Genomic DNA, 12,658 nt, shown 5'->3' on the forward strand with positions numbered 1-12,658 from the left:
CCATGTAGCGATCTAAGCAACCAAATCTCCTTCATTCATTTTTTTTTTTGATGTCTTGAATTACGAGGACCAGACATTCAAAAGGAACGGCCACAGCCAGTGTTTTTCCAACACAACTCATCAAAAAGCCGCCACGTCTTAGTAACACACCAGCCACATGCATGGTTAGGGATGTCAATGGCTCGGATTCGAATGAATGGTGGAGTCGTGCTTAAAGGAAGAAACACTCAACTCCTTTGTACATTCAAGAATTGGTCCAAGTAATTGTCCTTTTCAGCCTGCTAAACTAAGTGCCACTTATTTACATTGATTTCAATCATCATATCATCTGTTGATTAAGCCAATATGATCATAGCAGATCTTGTATCAAATCTCAATTTTGATACGTAAAACAATAAACTGGGCTCAAAATCTTCACATGTAATCAAATTCAAGTGTTCATACTGACTTCTCAGGTTGAGTATATAAGACGTTGCATGTCAAATTTGAATTCAATTAGGAGGTGCATGCTTCACTACCTCAGAGTTTAGATCCATGAGAAAAGATGCATCATAAAATATATTTTGTTGCCCACACCAACTCCAACTTTCATGTGACTCCACGACTGATCTCCGGCTCTCAATAAACTACGTAACGTAAGCCAGCATCAACCATTGGTGTATATATATAGAGGCATACAAGCTTCCCATTCTGAGGGTGGGACATTGGTGACTTTGCACAGCCACCATGGCCGTCGGATCCGTCCCTCTTTCCTCTTCTGCTTCTTACAGTGTTGGCTTGCCGATCGCCAACAAGAGCGTGGGGAGCGGCTTCAGGCAGGCGCAGCAGCTCATGAACTCCGGCCCCGGCAGACAGCAGGGTGGATTAACGGTCTTCGCTCGGTCGGAGGGAGGAGGGCAGGAGGACGGCAAACAGGCGAAGGGCTCGAGGAAGCAATCTCTGTTCGGAAGCGTGACGGAGGCGCTTGATTTCTCGCAGGTGCGGTCCGCCGACGACGCCATCCTCCTGGAGGAGGCGAGGGAGACCACCAGGTCCGGCGGACGGATGAGCAGAGAGCAGGTGAGCGACGTCCCCATTACTTCCATGGTTGATTTCTTCCTTTAGATGTGGTAAACTAGATCAGTGTATCTGGAGCAAGAACAATACCAATATTGGTGTCTATTAAAATATGGCTGCCCAAATTAATATGTTCCCTGAAATTTATACTAACTTCGATTTCTTTTTCGCATTTACCAACTTCATCTATCTTATTGATTTCACAAGAGACATATATTCATCTAAAATATTCATGATCATGTAATCATATTTCCAGTTCGAAAATAGTTGAAGTGTATCCCTACTAAATTGCCATACCAATATGAAGCTGAAAATTTCATTCAAGCTTCAAGATGCATATTTAAGTTGCTAGTAAAAGGATAAACAAATTGGTAAAACAACTTTATATGGGGCACTATATACTATTTCATCAATATGATGGACCAATAATTTTTATATTTACTTTAGTTTACATATACTCTCAACTTTATATACATATATAAAGATGTCCATCATTTTTTTCTTCTTGTTTTTGCTTATGTAACTTTCAAAAGCCAGAGTCACCATATATATATATATATATATATATATATATATATATATATATATATATATATATATAATCTTTCAATTTCTTTATGCGCTAACTCATCCATCGGTTGTTTCTTTGACATCTGGCAGTATGGAGCTCTAAGGAGGAAGATTGGAGGAACTTACCGGGATTTTTTCAAGTCCTATGTCGACGGTATGATAATGAAGCACGAAGCATTTTTTTCAAGTCAAATTAAATTAGCTTTTTCTTGGCGTAAGGATTAATGGGCTTGAGACGTTATCGACCATAGTTCCACTCACAATCTTTTTGTTTTCTCTTGTTTTTTGGACAAGGTACCACATAATTGCATATTATATACCGGTGCCTCACAAATCCAAGTTTTATTTATTAATACCTCTCACCTACAAATTTCTAGCTCCGCCACTATGTTGAGACAGCGACATACCCAAGACCTGATCTCCATTCCCGGAAAAGTGCCTAATTGAATCTAAAGAGCTTAGAACTACCCACTTTATGTTCTATCTCTTTGGGTTTATAATTTCTTTGTTTAACCTTCTAATTGGATCTGTTTATGTGAATGGCTTTGAAAACTTCATAATCTTTTCTCATATTTTTTTTCACCATACATTGTGATGGGGGCAGTGGATGGGCAATATGTGGAGGAAGGATGGGTGGACAAGTCTTGCAAGGTGTGCAAGAAGGACACGAGGGGTGAGCCCAGACAGGTTGACAGCATGGGCAGATACGTTCATGTGGCGTGCCTCCAGAGATCCAAGTCTACCAACTTCTTCTCTAGACTCTTTGCTGGATGAAGAAGAAGAGAGTTGCTTCATATATATCTACAATTTTTTTTTCTTGTTTTTTTTTTCTTTTGAAATCAAATGATCTTGTAGGGGTTCGCTATAAAAATGAACGTATAAAATTTGACGTAGATTTCCCTTTCCCTTCCATGTGTTGCTTGAGAGAAGAGATTCACATGTTGGAAAATTAAGGTGGTATTTGACCATATGGCATGTGAAAAATCATGTACAAGAATGCAGTCTGCTTTGTAAGGTGAACCGAACCATAGTGGCCGACTCACTTCAGCTCGTATCGGTGTATTTTCTATTTTTTTATTTAAAAATAATTACCAGATTCACATAAGGTGATAGGTATTTTAATCACCTAATATTAGTAAGTCAAGGCAGTTTTTTTGTTTTGTTTGCTATTTTGAATGGGAATGGGCTTTTTAAGAGCAGTAAAAGTCATCAAATAAACCAAGTCCGAGGCTCAAGGACTTTGTTTGACGTAGCTGGTCTGGTCAGCAGCTCGCTCATATAAGGCCAGTTGCTGGTTCGAATTTAGTAAGTGTCAATTTCCTTTACAAATCAAAGCCAACATAAGCTCTTAACAGAAGTTTACTTGCCTTTGGGTTTCATGCTGTTAAGATAGCGACAAAGTCTCTTAGTCTAAGTGCAGCTACTTCACGTACTCATATGAGGAAGAAAAATAATCAACTATACAAGTTGGGGGAGCAAGAGGCTAATCCCACTGCTCGAGTGAAAGCTGAAGTCCCTCCTCATTCCTCCCAGGGTTTCAAGGCTGCTTTGTGGTGCCTCTGGAAAGAGGTCTCGCTATGCATTATTTGCATATCAGTGCCCTTCATTTTTTGTAGCACAAAAGATTGACGTCACAGGAGTTTTCAAATGAAGATTGACCACCTACCAACCCCTGCCTCGGCCGTTGCTCCAACCCCTTTAGACATAATAAACTATGCAAGTAGTAAAAAAGAAAACTATGACTATGTTCACCCTTCTTCAACCCATTATACGCCTATCGCTCGTCCTATCTCACCATGCCAACTTTTTAATTTCGTCTACTTTTATGGTGAAATGCCTACACATGACTAGCTTTGTTTCAGTGATCGATTGGAATTTATTAACAAAGTAGCTAGGACATGGTTATGATCTATATTTATGTTTGAATCCGTTATCAAACAATCCTGTGACCCGTTTGTGTGTAGATATTTAATATTGAGCCAATCAGATTTGGATTTGGTTTTGGAAAAAACATATTTTCTGGTCCAAACTCAAATAAATACCAATTAGATCAGCTTCAAATAAGTTGAACTAGATATCAGATCTTAAGCTATGTTCTTTCGCACCTAGGCCTAGGCACCGGGCCGAGTTGGGTACCCTAGTATCATCTTCCCTTTCTTCAGCTCAAGAGTTGAATGCTAGAATTCATGCATTTGAATAATTTCATGTGTTTATGTTGTTTAAATTCCATTCAAATAGTAAGTTATCGTACTATAGATATGGAGGAAAATGAATTTTTTCGTAAAATGGAAATTGAATCCAAGAGAAAAAAAACTTCAATAGTATGGAATGACTTCACATTGGTATAATTTAAAAGAAAGGAGTGTAAAATTCAACTATTGTGGTGAACGATTAGGTGGACATAATTCTAATGATACTAGTCACTTAAAATAGTACAAAGATACATGTGCCAAAAAACAAGTTACCGATGAAAAACAATGAACTTTGTCATTTGAAGTTAGTGAATTTGGTGCAACTTCCTTATGCCTATGTAAATTTAATATAGAGACTATAAGAAAATGTATGCCTAAGTATACAACAATGCATGCATTTCATTTCAATTTTGCAGAATATGTATATCATAATGATCTTCTAAAGATTTGCAATTCAATGTTTGTTCAATTTTCTAGAAAAACACTTACAAAGAAGAGATTAAGTTAATGTTCAAAGCTGAAAAATGAGATATCAAGGAGTTATAAATAACCACGTGCAGTGAGTTTCATTGACATTTGATATGTGGTCCTCACAACAAGCGTTACATTACTTATACTTGATAGTCTAATATATTGATACAGATTGACAATTGTACTCTCATATACTTAATTTTATACATGTGTCTCCACCACATAATCCAAGTTGTAATGCGTCATTTTTTCATAGTGCATTACTATTAACTGAGAAATTCAATTGAAGTTGTTTTTGGTTACTGTTCATAACTGTTCAACAATGTTAGTAGAATAAGTTTACTGAGAAGGACCATAAAAAGAAAAAACAATATTTCATTTTCATTGAAAGGGGAACACTTTCATATTCGTTGTAGTGCACATATTATAAATCTCATAGATTGATGATACAATTTTGAAACTTCATGACATTGTCAAATATGTAAGGGGATCACCAAAATGACATCGACTACATGCTTTCAAGTAATGTGTAAAGACAAAGGGTTTGGATGAGAAAAAATGTTTAAACTATGATGATGGAACTCTACATTTATAATGTTGAGAGATGCATTATTATTCAAAGATATCTTTCAACATTTGGCATTGTATGATTTTAATTATGCATGTTTGTCTTTTGAGGATGAGTAGTCTCATGCATTTGATTTATGTCCGTTCTTGAAGGTGCCATAATGTAACAAATCTACTTCCTACCACTAAGTACTTAACATCTAATATTGTTTTTAAATAAATTTTATGAATTTACCATCATTTATGCAAGCATCGTGGAACAACAAATGATTTATGCAGCCTCAAACCTTCAAAACTGATGGATCTCAAATCCATACTGCATATCTTTTAGCAGCAAACAGCACATGCAGTTTATTAAAAACCAGGAATTTGATGTGCAACGAGGTGGTGGAGGAAGGGAGTTGTCTAATAGAACCAAAAAACTATGGGGATAAGATCCGGAATGATCCTAAAAGTTTATGCTTTCTTCTAATTTTTGCATTCTCCCCAATGTAGGGAAAAGATCTTCTCATCTCCATTCCTCATACACTTATTCTCACTCAAGTTGCGTTTGAAGGTCCGAGGCTGCATAAAAAGGTATGCTTTGGGACATTCCCAATGAATTTAAGTAGCATGGATTTTAAGACCATACTACATGTTAAAAAACCATGGATTCAAGGTTGGTTGAGGGGTGGCTTGTTCCTAAATCCATGGATCAGAAACCCTAAAATCTCTTATCACCGTAGATACCAAATTTACTGAAAAACTTACATATGTGCAGTCTCAAGCCAATTGAGATATAAGAATGAATGAATTCCTGCTATTCATCTAGTTTTCACATTTATGAAAAGCATGCATAAGCGAATGCCTAACACAAGCAAATACTCCGTGTTGAATTCGTCGTGTAAATTGGTTGAAGCGATACTTATTTGAGCTTAAAAGTATACGATCTAAGGGCAGGGCATGCAATTTTTTTTCCATTTGTGCGAAAGCGAAGTTTGATGTAGTATATCGAATTGTGATCTCGACGCTCAAAGCCACAAAAAGACCCAAATAATATAATTGCATGGTTTAGGACTAGATCTGAGGTCCTTAACTTGATCAATTGGAGTTTCATGAGCGGATTTGAGCCATCGGCCTAAGAATGGAGGGAAAAGGAGGAGAAATGAATTGGAAAGAAAAAAAGGAAAACAAATTGGCGTTGCTAGCTTTTGTTTTTTATTTCAATCTCATTGAACTTACATTGGCGTTTCTATTATCTCCATCTTATTTCTTTTCTCTTGTCTCCAAACAAGCCTTTTTGTTTTTATTTTATTTTTCTCATTTTTAATTAAAGATGACCACCCTTTCTCTAAATAAAACATTAGTATTTGTTATGGTCTTCATTTGCGACGATAAAAACTCTCAACCACCTGACCTGACCATATATCATTGGGTGGTTAGACCCAAGTGAAAGAAAATAACGCCTAAGTTGGTCCCGGCGCTAGATTGAGGTAAGGATGAGTATGTCAATTTGTACAAGAATTGCGTGGATAGAACAAAATAAAATAAAATCATGGACTAAGATTAGAAGTAGGAACCAAACATCCCTCCTCTCTCCCCCACCGCCTCCCTTTGACGCCGGAGGGACTTGTTTGCCGTTGTCGGAGTGGCCGGACGTTTATCTCCGCTCTCTCTGTCTCTCTTGTGTCATCTACCTTGCGCGGGGCTCTTTACCTGCCACCACCGAACGGGCATCGCGGGGCACCGGGCTACCATTGTGTTGAAGTCGTGACGGTCCCCATCTCCTGCCTCTCCTTCTCCGGCAGGTATCCTCTATATCTTTTTTTGCTTGTGATTGACCTCGACAAAGAGGCTTCTTGAAGGGGTAACGGAGTTAGGGTTAGGAGCTTTTTGGAGGCGTTGGGCATTTCTTTCTATTATCTATTGTATACTTCTCGGATTATGCGTCCGAGTTGTTACCGTTCGTTGCGATCATTTCGATTCGTGTCATCCATCGTCGTCATCTTAATCATCATGCATCTTCATATCCGCAAGGGGTCGTCTTTTTTGAGTAACTTTTGTTTATTCCTGAGATTTTTGTATACTGAAGCCTAAGAGGATATTTTGGTTTCTCTCATTCTGTGATTAAACTCAATTTCCTGAGAATGAATGTCTGGTCTACTTTTTTTTTTCCCCTTATTTTGCCTGTAGGGCATATGGTTAACCTATTTTTCTCGTGTTGATCAAAGGCCTCTTTTGTTTATGTTTTTACTCTTTATAGTTTGAGTTATTGTCTAGGAAACATTGGTTGGCTTTAGTTTACCAATTGCTCGGTTCTTTGTAAGGAAGCAATTAGGACTTGTAATTTTCATGATTCTGCGCCTTCAACCATGAAAAGAAAAAGACAGGGAATCAGCGTTCTCGGGAAAAAGGTTCTTTTAAGTAAATGAAAATTTATGTGTACGATGATTTTGTGTGTATGTGTGTCGTAGGCAGCTATAATGGGTGTCCAGACGGTGCAACTTACTAAACATCTGCTAATTTATTTACCAGGTGATCGACGAGGATGCCAGACGTTCAGTCTGCAGTCAATGAGCTTGCCCTCAAACTCAAGAGACGGTGAATTTTGTATCCTGTTCACTTATTGTATATTTCGTTACATGTGTTAGTCGGTTAATGATTTTTTAAAATTTCCCATTTTGTTCAGGCAAATTGAGGGGTCCCATGCTTGTGCAAAGGAAACCGCCACCCTGATGCGATCGGTGGTTTCTTACCACCGAATTTCACATACCAACCCAGCTGCATCATTGGTCGAGGCAGTCAAGGCAGTTGGAACTGAACTTATTGCTGCAAATGCTGTTGGTAATGCCATCCCATCTGAATTTGCTTGACCAATATTTATCCATCCATCTTTGCACGCTACCCCCACTTGGAAAAGACCGTGCTTTTAGTTTCAGAACATAGAAATTTGTGTGAAACTGGGCCAAAAACGGTCCACTGCTCACATATATGGGATTTAAAATTGATCACAGAATAGGAACTAAAAGCCTTGTTGGTATTAGTTAAAGATGGATAGTGCTTTGTCCTTTGATGCTACAAACCAGTACATCATATCAAAAATTTAGGACTGATCTGTCAATATGGCTCTTTCTTTCATCTTTGTTGGTTAGAATTCTCTGTGGGTGCTAAGGTTTCACGTGTAGCTATCATTAGGAAAAATCATCTTCAGAGGTCAGAAAGTTTCACATGTTTTTAAGGACCTTAGTGCTAAATACATGTACTGATTTCTGTCCTTCTTTAGATTTTGCTTTTAGATTCTGCTATTTGGACATATTGATTCATATGTATAGCTCGTCTACTAGTCTTCTCTGATTCCATGTGAACATAATCTTCCTGTAGAGCTGGCTGTGGGAAACATTGTGCGCCGTGTTCTACATATAATTAGGGAGGAGGATCTCTCTCTAGTGACTACTGGCATTGGGGATTTGAGCTTGTCTCCCGGCAGCGATGATGAAGATAATGATGAACAAGATGACCGCCCTGCACTATCTGCTGCTGCAGTTGCTGCTGCTTCCAGAAGTGTTCTACGTGCACCATCATTGCATACACTTCTGGAGGATATCCCTGTTGCAACTACTGCTCCTCACCCTAGCTCATCAGGGGGAGATTCTGAAGGGAAAAGCAAATGTATGTTATTTCCCCCATTTCATAATGCATGAGTTTTAATCATCAAGATTCTGGACCGCTTTTTCTTTGCCCTTTCCTCCTTTACATGCAACTATCACCTATAAGATGTAATGTGGAACTTTGTGTCGCAATAACTTTGTTGAAATAATAAGCCAGAGACTCTAGAATTTGTTATATTGTGTGTGCATGTCTATTGCAGCTGACAAGAACTCAAGGGGTTGGAAGCTGAAACGTGGTGTTATTGAAGCTATAAATGAGCTGATAAACGATATTGACCATTGTCATTCACAGATTGCTGATCAAGCGCTTGAGCACATCCATCAGAAGTATGATCCCTCTCTCTCTCTCTCTCTCTGTGTGTGTGTGTGTGTGTGTGTGCGTGTGTGCGTGTGTGTGTCAGAGAGAGTTTGGAGAATCATTGGTTTGGAGTTTACACTAATATGTCAGTCCTGACTGGCTTTCAGCTGATACCCTAAAAAAGTTTTGGTTAAATTGTTGATAGGTGTTTGATGCAAGCAATTGTCGATACTCGATAGATATTGGGTGAATCATAACCTTTAACTTCTTGAAAATGATTATTGCAACATAGCATCTTTGAAAAAGGATTGTAGTTTTCCAAGGTGAGAAAGTCTTGTATAGAAGCTTTTCCATGTGAGAGATGGGTAAAGTTTGTTAACAACAGTTTTAAGTTTTAACCTTTTTTGGCCATTGATATAGCGATTATAGGTTTTATTTGGTTGGCTGGGGATTCTGCTTAGTGTTCTTCACTTGCAACTGTTGAGCTTTTTGACTTTTTTCTACTATTGTTGTTTTTGTTGTTATTATGATTGTTGTTTATTTTGGATGGCAACCCACTTTATGTGACCATGAGGGATACAAAGTGAATAATGCATCATGAATAATATTATTTGCATTATAACAGGAGCTTAGAGACCCATCATTGTGGGAAGACATGTTCTACCACATGGGAGCCAAATGAAGTGGAATCACTGAGCCAAAAAGAACAGTTCTTAGTAGTTTCTTTTGTCTTCCTGGCTGGGAAATAAAGACATAGGACAGAGAAAGAATTTAATTACCCATGAAAAGTTTATATTTTTCAGACAAAGCCATCACAAGAGCACTAAGAAAAACGGGGCAAGTCTAATTTGGTGAAATCCCAGCCCAGTTCTGTAATAACCAGGCAAGAAATGAATTGGAATTAATGACCTGATTCTTTTCCTATTTAAAGTGCTACTTATATTGTTTTCACTTGTCAATTAAAGTTCTTTGATGTTTCTCCAGTGAAGTTATTTTAACCTTGGGGAGGTCAAGAACAGTCAAGGATTTTCTCCTTGAGGCAAAGAAGAAACGTTCTTTTCAGGTTTTTGTTGCTGAGGGTGCTCCCAGGTTGTACATCTTCTATTGAAACTCAACATTTTGTTCAAACTTTCTGGATCTTGAGACTGATAGCCCTATACCACTATTCAGATATCAAGGGCATCTCCTTGCTAAAGAGTTGGTGGCTAAAGATCTACAGACTACAGTTATTACCGATTCTGCAGTTTTTGCCATGATTTCTCGCGTAAATATGGTAAGGTGTTTCATTTGCTTGTTTAGAAGTGCTTATAGCGGTTCCTGTTTTAAATTGGTTATGTGATTTGAAGGTGATTGTAGGGGCTCATGCAATAATGGCAAATGGAGGTGTTATTGGCCCCGTTGGGTTAAATATGCTTGCACTTGCAGCTCAAAGGCATGCTGTTCCATTTGTTGTACTTGCTGGTACTCATAAGGTTTGGTGGAACCCTCTCTCTCTCTCTCTCTCTCTCACACACACACACACACAGAGATGTGCATAGAAGGAGGTGAGTGATCATCTGGATTAAACTTGTCTTTCTCCAGATGACACCAACACATCAGGTTTTTTGAGATGTTGAATTGGCCTTCTCCGGAAAAACTCAAACTGATTGAGATATTCATGGATATGATATTCTGGAGGCAAGTGTTAATGTCTAATTATAGTGTTAAAAAATGTAGTTTCTAATAGTAGCATCCTGTCAGCTGGCTTATAACTGGGTGGGTGTAGGTTTTATATCTAGGATTATGACTAGTTTATTGCATTATCCTGATATCATCTTCAGGCAAGCCAGCGTATCGTGCTTGAAAACCTTGACGCATGATGATAGCTGAAGGAGGGTAATGAAATGAATGATGACTTATGTCAAGGTTGATGTTCCTTCAGGGTCTAGAACACCAGACAATGGTCATAGAATAAGGTTCTTTAGGACATACTTTGGTAAATAAAATCACTTGAGTACGGGATAACAGGATATATTTTAACACAATTTACGTACACTTCAATTTAATAAATAACTTGAAGTCCACAGTCTTGGCCGTGTTCTACCATAGCTATCATTGTGACCGAAGAATCACATCTATGGCTCGGTAATGAGTAAAAACAAAAGGTGCATTATAAGGCATCATTGTGGACGGACTTGGAACCTGCCAAAAAGGGAGGCACCTAAAAGCTTAAGGGTAAACCGTGAATCTTTTGCCTCTAGAGGCATTGATAATAGTTGACGTAGGTTTGACAACTTGCTTCTAATTTCAGCAAGCCTAGCTCCTGTTCTCTAATGTCTGAAAAAGTGGTCACAGTCGTTTAATGCATTTGAAAGTTGTTGTTTTCTGTATTTCTGTAGTTAAAAAGTGCGAATTCTGGCTGTGGGTTCTATATTTCCCCTGTACTACCTACTTTCTTGGCAACTTAAGAATGTTGTGGTCTATTTGGCAGCTCTGCCCGTTATACCCACACAATCCAGAGGTCCTGCTAAATGATCTTAAATGTCCATCAGACTTGCTAGATTTCGGGAAGTTTTCAGACTCCATGGATTATGGAATTGGGACTGGAACGCCTCTTTTACATGTGGTCAACCCAGCATTTGATTATGTTCCACCACAGCTTGTCAGCCTTTTCATTACTGATGCGTAAGTCTGCCTTTTCCTCCTAATGGATACATAAAAGTTTTTGACTTTTTGTCTTTTTCAAAATCCGATGGTATTGGAAAAGTAGTTTCTTCCTCAGAAATGCAGCACAGACGTAGTGTTTTGTGCATAGGCTCTTTTTAAGGAGTCAAACAAACTGGTGGGATTTTATTAATGCTTGTATTCTGCTAGAGCTTGTTCTGCAAATGTGATTCTTTATGATTTCATGTGGTTTTGAATCCTTATTCAAAAGGAAATCACTGGAATGGTTCACCGTCTCCAAATAGTGCTATTTCTTTCACCCTAATGCAACCATTATCCTCCTTTTATGCAGTGGTGGACATAATCCTTCATATATGTACCGGTTGATAGCTGATTATTACTCTGCTGATGACTTTGTCCTACAACAAAAGCCTGGGAAGAAGTAGCAAACATTTGTTATTGCTCCTGTGAGCGGGAGAGTGTACCTTAGAATGTGTTTTCACAAACATTTTGTTTGCTCCTATGAGCGGAAGAGTGTATCTTATTATTTATGTTCATCCTCCAGTATTTTTATCAGCGAAAATGATGATGCCAAACTTGGATTTTCTAATATCAACACACAAGATCTCGTCACTTGATCAATTCAGTTCATGATCCAAGAGAGCTTTCGTTACATGCGGTGCATTTGTATTTGCGTTTCTGTGGACATGCATCCATTCTTGGGATAACAATTTGCATTTTAAGATCTATTGGCACGCCAAAAATCAAGTCCCATGTTTTTTTCTCTCAATGGAAACATAACTTCAGTGTTTCCTGAAGCTTTTTTCTGGATGTTTCTTGATTGCTTAAATGCGGCAGATATAATTTCTATCATGGAATCGATTCAAATCCTTTCAGGCGAGGTCGATCTCCAAATCGATTTAAACAACACCAAAACTGGGTGCTTGATCCCATCACATTGGGTTGATGGGACGTGATGAAAACGTGGAACCTTCTTGAGGAAAATCAAAACGCTTCACTCAGTTCAACACCTCCTGGAGGAAGAAAAGAAATGGGAGATTTATATTCACTTTGCATCATGGCTTGCTATCAAATCATCTCTACCTCAAAATTCTCGACAAATAAAACGCTGCCCATTGCTACCCATTTCAAATTAGTTATTGAGCTTTCAAATCAGTAATTCAAATTTGAAATTTACTGATCAAAGTTTACTG

At 38.2% G+C, this 12,658-nt stretch overlaps 2 protein-coding genes across 2 annotated transcripts; both read left to right on the plus strand.

Annotated features, from left to right (window-relative positions):
- Positions 1 to 591: 591 nt before the first annotated feature.
- On the plus strand, positions 592 to 2,706 carry LOC116248410 (uncharacterized). The gene is made up of 3 exons (XM_031621182.2): positions 592 to 1,059; positions 1,717 to 1,780; positions 2,231 to 2,706. The coding sequence occupies exons 1-3, from the start codon at positions 727 to 729 to the stop codon at positions 2,398 to 2,400; spliced, it is 567 nt and encodes a 188-aa protein (XP_031477042.1). The 5' UTR covers positions 592 to 726; the 3' UTR covers positions 2,401 to 2,706.
- Positions 2,707 to 6,401: 3,695 nt separating this feature from the next.
- LOC116249261 (uncharacterized) lies at positions 6,402 to 12,090 on the plus strand. Its single transcript, XM_031622482.2, has 10 exons — positions 6,402 to 6,643; positions 7,371 to 7,436; positions 7,525 to 7,679; positions 8,217 to 8,504; positions 8,704 to 8,830; positions 9,786 to 9,890; positions 9,972 to 10,074; positions 10,148 to 10,273; positions 11,272 to 11,465; positions 11,797 to 12,090. The coding sequence occupies exons 2-10, from the start codon at positions 7,384 to 7,386 to the stop codon at positions 11,888 to 11,890; spliced, it is 1,245 nt and encodes a 414-aa protein (XP_031478342.1). The 5' UTR covers positions 6,402 to 6,643; positions 7,371 to 7,383; the 3' UTR covers positions 11,891 to 12,090.
- The last annotated feature ends 568 nt before the right edge of the window (positions 12,091 to 12,658 follow it).

This window comes from Nymphaea colorata, chromosome 2 (assembly GCF_008831285.2).
Source record: "Nymphaea colorata isolate Beijing-Zhang1983 chromosome 2, ASM883128v2, whole genome shotgun sequence".
Taxonomy (NCBI): Eukaryota; Viridiplantae; Streptophyta; class Magnoliopsida; order Nymphaeales; family Nymphaeaceae; genus Nymphaea; species Nymphaea colorata.